The sequence below is a fragment of the Triticum aestivum genome, chromosome 2B (assembly GCF_018294505.1).
Source record: "Triticum aestivum cultivar Chinese Spring chromosome 2B, IWGSC CS RefSeq v2.1, whole genome shotgun sequence".
Lineage (NCBI taxonomy): Eukaryota > Viridiplantae > Streptophyta > Magnoliopsida > Poales > Poaceae > Triticum > Triticum aestivum.
Genome location: NC_057798.1, coordinates 735,601,276 through 735,608,206, shown reverse-complemented (window position 1 = coordinate 735,608,206; position 6,931 = coordinate 735,601,276). Strand labels below are relative to the sequence as shown.

General features: G+C 54.3%; 3 protein-coding genes across 3 annotated transcripts; 2 read left to right on the top strand and 1 right to left on the bottom strand.

The window, feature by feature from the left end:
• The first annotated feature begins 230 nt into the window (after window positions 1-230).
• LOC123047039 (UDP-glycosyltransferase 87A2) lies at window positions 231-1,853 on the top strand. Its single transcript, XM_044470533.1, has 2 exons — window positions 231-819; window positions 913-1,853. Exons 1-2 carry the CDS (start codon window positions 294-296, stop codon window positions 1,776-1,778), a joined length of 1,392 nt encoding a protein of 463 aa, XP_044326468.1. The 5' UTR covers window positions 231-293; the 3' UTR covers window positions 1,779-1,853.
• Window positions 1,854-2,020: 167 nt separating this feature from the next.
• Window positions 2,021-3,627, bottom strand: LOC123047040 (G-type lectin S-receptor-like serine/threonine-protein kinase At1g34300). Its single transcript, XM_044470534.1, has 2 exons — window positions 3,427-3,627; window positions 2,021-3,352 (listed from the first exon to the last, which is right to left on the bottom strand). The coding sequence occupies exons 1-2, from the start codon at window positions 3,461-3,463 to the stop codon at window positions 2,115-2,117; spliced, it is 1,275 nt and encodes a 424-aa protein (XP_044326469.1). The 5' UTR covers window positions 3,464-3,627; the 3' UTR covers window positions 2,021-2,114.
• A 426-nt stretch (window positions 3,628-4,053) lies between these two features.
• LOC123039503 (uncharacterized) lies at window positions 4,054-5,632 on the top strand. Its single transcript, XM_044462645.1, has 2 exons — window positions 4,054-4,330; window positions 5,142-5,632. Exons 1-2 carry the CDS (start codon window positions 4,054-4,056, stop codon window positions 5,552-5,554), a joined length of 690 nt encoding a protein of 229 aa, XP_044318580.1. The 3' UTR covers window positions 5,555-5,632.
• The last annotated feature ends 1,299 nt before the right edge of the window (window positions 5,633-6,931 follow it).

Sequence of the window (6,931 nt, the reverse complement as noted above, 5' to 3'; positions counted from 1 at the left end):
AGAACGTTTGTCAAGGTTTATCATAACCAAGCTCATTTGCGCTCCAGCTCAGAAGTTACTTTCGCTCACTGTCTACAATAACAACTCTTCCACCCATCAATGCCTACCCACCCCATGGCGGCTATGGTTCCAACAACTATAATTTATAGCTCCATTTGATCAAGGCAATTATTGATGATTAATTTTATGGTGCAACAACAAACTTACTGCAGAGTACTTTATGGCCCAACAGCGTATACTCCAAGAAAAACCATCCAAATTCAACGCACGGGATAGTGAGGAAAACAAAAGAGATGCGCCTAGATCAAACAATCATGGCCGATGCCGCTCTCGCCGATCACCCACCATGCCGCGTCGTGGCACTGCCGTACCCCGGCCGTGGCCACGTCAACGCGATGCTGAGCCTGTGCCGCCTGCTCGCCGCACGCGGCGTCGCCACCACGGTCATCCTCACCGAGGAGTGGGTTGGTCTGGTTGGCGCAGCAGAGCCGCTCCTACCGGCGTGCGTCCGCTTGACCGCCATCCCCAACGTCATCCCCTCGGAGCATGGCCGCGCAGCCGACTACCCTGGCTTCTCGGACGCCGTTAACACCAGGATGGAGGCCCCCGTGCAGCGGCTCCTCGAGGAGATGCTGCAGCTGCAATCACCGGATATGGCGGTAGTCGTGGTCGTGGCCGACTTCTTGTTGCAGTGGGCGGTGCCCATGGCGTTGAAAAGGGCCGTGAAGGCGTGCACGTTCTGCCCCTTCTCCGCCACCAACTTCGCGGCCCTGTACCACTTCGAGCGCCTCATGGCGGGCAGCAGCTTGGGCGTCGAGGGTGAGAGCGCCAACTCACAGCTTTCCCCTATTATTATTACTAGTGATGAAGATCTATTTCTGATGCGTGATGCATTTCCCCATTATATTGCAGATCCGATGTGGGATCAGTTCATCCCTGGTCAGACTTGCTTAACGATGCGCGAGTTTCAGCCGATCTTGTCCGGCGAGGCCAGTCGAGTGCGATTCAAGGCGAGAATTCGCAGTGCCCGGGCAGGTCAGTGCGTGCTCTTCTCCTCGTTTTACGAGCTCGAAGCCGGCGTCATGGACTCGCTCAGCTCAGAGCCTTCGTCGCCCCGCGTGTACTCGATTGGCCCCTGCATCCCTTACACCACACTCGGAGAAGAACCGCGAGACGAGTACTACTGGGCTTGGCTAGACACTCAGCCTGCAGGCTCCGTGCTGTACGTGTCGCTGGGCAGCTTCCTCTCGCTGCCACCCTCCCAGCTCGCCGAGCTCGCCATGGGGCTCGCCGCGAGCGGCGTCAAGTTCATGTGGGCGCTCCACGACCAAGCGCGCTCGCAGGTGCGGCCGCTGCTGGGCGGCAACGGCAACGGGGTGCTCGTGCCGTGGTGCGACCAGCTCAAGGTGCTGTGCCATCCTTCCGTGGGGGGTTTCCTGACGCACTGTGGCATGAACTCCGTGCTGGAGGCGGTGTTTGCCGGCGTTCCGATGCTCACTCTTCCCATAGGCATGGACCAGCCGACCAACAGCCGCCTGGTCGTCGACGTGTGGAAGATTGGGTACAGTCTTAAAGAGAAGATGCAACCTGACGGCATCATCACGAGGGAGGCGATTGCGCGGGCCGTCGAGACGCTGATGAGCTCCTCTGATCTGCCACAGAGCAATGGGGTGAGGAGCAGAGCGCTTCTGTGGAGGGACGCTTCTCGCAGTGCCATCCAAGAGGGTGGATCTTCGTCCACAGACCTGAACTCTTTCTTAAGATGTATGATTTCTTAAGCTGGATGGAAATTCGTCCTGTGTACTAGTACTCCCTCCGTTTCCTCAATATAAGGTGTATTATTTTTTTAAAAAGTCAAACTTCTCTAAGTTTGGCCAAGTTTATAGACAAAAATATCAATATCTAGAATACCAAATCATTATCACTAGATTCATCATGAACTATAGTTTTACATTTTATATATTTTCTATTATAAATTTTTATATATTTTGCTGTAAAGTTGGTCAAACATAGACAACAGTTGACTTTTTGAAAAACTAATACACCTTATATTTAGGAATGGAGGGAGTATATTTCAACACAATTGGTTGTATACATAAATAAACGTAACGAAGCTACTTGCCGGTGAAAGCTGAAGAACCGTAGGAATCCGTTGTGGTGTCATCGGACAACGTCACTCCGGCGCTGTATGCCGCGAGGTGCGCGAACGGGTTGCCCGGCGCGGCGATCTGCTCCTCCCCCTCCAGCATCCGCACCACATTGCCCATGGACGGCCTCTCCTCCGGCCGGTACTGCACGCACCACAGCGCCACCTTGCACATCCTCGCCGCCTTCTCCGTGGCGTCCAGGTCCCCCGCGGCCATCGCGCGTGCCAGCACGGCGTCCATCTCGCCGGCCTCGAACCGGTGCCACACCCACCGCGGGTACCACTCCTGGCTCTCGCGGCTGTGCAGCCCGAGCTCCAGGTTCCGCCGCCGACCCAGCATCTCAAACAGCAGCATCCCGTAGCTGTACACGTCGCACTTGTGCGTGACCGGCAGCGGCATCCATAGCTCCGGCGCCGCGTACCCGGGCGTGCCCCGCGCGCCCGTGATGGTCAGGTGGGTGTCCTCCCTGTCGCACAGCTTGGCGAGCCCGAAGTCGGACACCTTGGGCGCCATGTCGGCCCCGAGCAGCACGTTCTCCGGCTTGATGTCGTAGTGGATGATCCTGTGCTGGCACTCCTCGTGCAGGTACCGCACCGCCTTGGCCGTGCCGACGGCGATCTCTTGGAGCTTCTCGAAGCCGATGGCGCGGCCCTCCGGCGCCGGCGTGCCGAACAGGTGCCGGTCAAGCGAGCCGTTCTCCATGTACTCGTACACGAGCGCCTTCACCGCGGCGTCGAAGCAGAAGCCGTAGAGGCGGACGAGGTTGATGTGGTAGGTCCTCCCGATGGTGCCCACCTCCGCCATGAACTGCTCCTCCGCGCGCCTCCCGAGCGTGCTGTTGAGCACCTTCACGGCCACGGGCGTGCCGTTGGGAAACCTGCCCCTGTACACCACGCCGAAGCCGCCGGAGCCTAGCTTGTGCGCGAAGCCCTGGGTGAAGCCCCGCAGCTGCTGCGAGCTGAAGCGGACGGGCCGCTCGTTCTGGACACCCTCGATGAAGAAGCTCATGCTCCCCATCTCGACGTCCTCTGCGTCATCCGTGGCTCTCGGCGTGCTACCGGCGGCTGCTCCGTTGCCGAGCCACGCGTCCCGGTGGCCGTCCTGCTTGTCTTCCTTCTGCAGATACATCTGCACGGCGACCTTGGCGCATAGGTAGATGGCGATCGTGGCGACCACTGTCACTATACCAGCGACCAGCACTCCAACTGCAAGATGTCAACCCAAAAACAGCTGAGAATCGACAGCGAATTAATCCAACAGCTGAGCATATCGTACTTACTGATTGACAAGGCGAGGATGCCGCTGCTAAGCGCCATGGCGATCAAGCAGCAACTTCGGGGGATCAGGAGATGTTGCCTCCTTGGACTTGGAGCGTCCTTTCGAGTGTCCGGGGATGAATGTGTTGCTTCCTTTGCCTGCAGCTGTATGCGTCATTCGACATTTCTGATATCTCGATTGTCAACTTTGTGGATGATCTGACGCGTACGTCTTGAAAGTGTGCAGCCAATAGCAAGGCCACTGGGGGATAAAACAATCGTCTGTGCCCAATCCGTTCTACATGGTTTGGTCAAAGAATTCGGATCAATTCAGGTGGTGAGAACGACGATTGCTAACCAGTTGACTACGTTTTTTTTTATACTTATTAGAGCATCTCCAGGCGCGCTAAACAAGCGCCGCGCCGCAAAATTACCCATTTTAGCACGCGCGCAATCGCTAGTTTGTCTTCAGCGGACGTGTAAAAATCGCACGCGCGGCATATAGAGTTGGACGTGCGATCCAAATCGCTATCGCGCGCTGCGTATTTGGAGCACACGCTTCCGCGTGTGGCACGCACAAGCGCTCGCGCCGCACCCTCTTCCGCGCGCCACCTTCGCCCCGCACGCGCCGGCGCCGGCGAGCTGACCCGATGGACCCACGCGCCGGCACTCCCCTCACCCCATCCTACAGCCGCGAACCCTCCAGCGTCGGCGCCGCCGCCGCCGCCGCAAACCCTAGTGCTGGGAGCGTTGGCCGCGCCTCCGCCGGAGCTCCTCCGAGCATCGGCCTCGCGCGCCCCCTCTTCATGCCGTCGCGGATGACCTCGGCAGCTGGTGGCGTCGCGCAGGCGCCCGCCGTGATGAAGAACAAGGCGGCGGACGACTCCGGCACCTCCAAGTTCCCAAATGCGCCGCGACCGAAGAAGGGCAAGACATCCGCAAAGAAGAAGAAGGCGGTGGACGGCTCCGGCACCTCGAAGGCGCCGAGGAAGAAGCTTGCAGGGCGTGTAACGAGCGCGGCGGCTACCGAAGCGCCGGCGAGCTCACTTGTTGAGCCGGCGGCCGACGCGCACCATGTGTTCGACGATATGCCCCAAAGGTAAAAAAAATCCCGAACTTTTTTTTCCTTCTTTATTTTTTGAATGCATACATATAGATAGCTTATTGCATTGTTCTATATACTTTGTAGTGTGAACGATGATGCATACATGTCAACTATGGGTGTTGGCTCGAACAATTCGCATTGGTCTCAAACCAACGACATGCATTTTGAAGACCATGAGTTCGAGGTGGACGAAAATGATGAGGGCATTGCCGACACACTGAAAGGAAAAGCGGGCAATTACTCCAACGCCGAAGACATCTTAATATGCAATACTTGGTTGCAAGTGTCGAGGGATCCATCCATTGGAGGTGATCAAAGTAGAGATGCTTATTGGCTCCGGATGAAAGAACTCTTTGATCTTCTCAACGTGAGTGCAATTGACCGCTCAGGACGATCACTTCGCTCCCGATGGTCGACCATCAATAGGGATTGTCAACAATGGTCGGCCGCATAAAATGCGGTTGACAAGTTGAACCCAAGTGGCACCAATGATGATGATAGGGTAAGTGTGGTTTCATCATTCCTCATGTTCACATCATGCTTGTTGTTGATGTTTCTTGTGCTAAACTTGTTTTGTTTTCATATAGTTGAACATTGCACAAAACTTGTTCAAAGAAGAGGAGAAGAGGACCAAGAAGGGGAAGATCAAGAAAGGAAGGCCATTTTCCTTGCCTCATTGCTATGAAGCATTGAAGGATGATGAGAAATGGAAAAAGCGTGAGGATATTGATGATTTGGATTTGAGCAAAAAACGCAAGCGAACAATTGATTTGGAAGATGATGATGAGGATGATGCATCAAGTGAAGATGGCAAGAGAAGCCCCACCCCAAACTCGGTTTCATACTCGAAGCCAAAACAATCGGATGGCACGAAAAAGGACAAAGAAAAGAAGAAGAGGAAAGGAGACGATGAGATCAAAAATGCTATGGAAGCAATTGTCAATGCAAGAAGAGAAGCCAAGGAGGTGAGGAAAATGCCAAGGAACCAAGATGTCGCGGCCGAGGAGAGGAGGTTGGCGGCCGAGGAGAGGAGGGTGGCCGCCTAGGAGAGGAAAGTGGCATTGGAGGAGAGGAAGATGACCATGGAGGAGCGAGCTAAGTTATTGGAATGGGAGAAGCACTTGTTCTTCTTGGGCACATCTTTGTTCAATGATGCGCAAAAGGAGTATGTCAACCTTGCCCGTGAAGAAGTCTTGATCCAAAAAAGAGCCATGATTGGCGGCATGGGTGGCGGTGGCCTTGCCGGCATGGGTGGCAGTGGCGGCATGGGTGCCGGTGGCTTTGGCGGCATGGGTTCCATGGGTGGCTTTGGAGCTACCTTGGCATGCATGAGTTCTATGGTGGCTTTGGAGCTACCATGGAGACCATGAGAGGCATGGGTGGCTTTGGAGCACCTCTGGGCGGCTTGGACGGCATGGGTGGCATGGGTGGTATGAGTTTTGTGTCTCTCATTGGGGGCATGGGTGCACCTCCGGACATCGGCGTGCCACCTTCGCACGAAGATGCCGTTCAAGATTTTGGCAACACCTTTCGAGCTTCACATGATGATGATATGGCGCACAACAATGAAAAGGAGGAGGAAGACTCGTCTTTGAAGGAGAAAGAATCGTCTTCGGAGGAAGAGGATGAAGACGAAGACGAGGACAAGGCTTGATTCTTGTGTCTTTCGTTTGTGTCATCATAAACTTGGTTTGCATGTTAAACTTGGTTTAATTATTTTGTGTGCATGAATTTGAACTTGTGGGCATGAACTTTTGGGCACGAATTTAGTTAGAATGATGTTTGTGATTCAATATATGCCATGTGTTTTGTGTTGAAGTATGAAATTTATGCCTAAAATGAATAAATGTGTGCGCCGGCTGCTCGCGCGTGCTGTTGGAGCAGCGCGAGCGTGTCACATTTTAGCGCTTCTGCTAGAGCAAGCGCTGCGCGACGCACCAAACCCGGTGTTGCGCGCGTCGTAAACCAGATTTTAACGCGCCGCGTGTTGGGCGGCTGTTGGAGATACTCTTATGTGATGTGTTATTATGGTCTCCATGTCACACGCTTACCCCAAACCACGTGGAAGTACGTATGCATATGTTAATGATCCAAACTGCTACGTGTTTTCTGAAACAGCGTATTTAATCTTCTGGTAAGTCGAACGGGATCGAGCTTTCTTCGCCACCATGACATGAAAGGTAAGTCTTCACAGAATTCAAAGGATGCTTGCATCTTTTTTTTTAACAAGAAACGAACATCGAGAACGAGGTATACTGATAATCAGACGGAGCCTGCCCGAGTGGGCGGATGAACAACGTGGAGCTTACCTGAGAACTAGCACCGACCGGTTTACCTGCTGATCGCTGCTAAATAGCTGCGGCTGTTTCTTTCATAGTATCTCCTTATGACATGTATAATGGTGTTATCTTAGGAGTCCCACC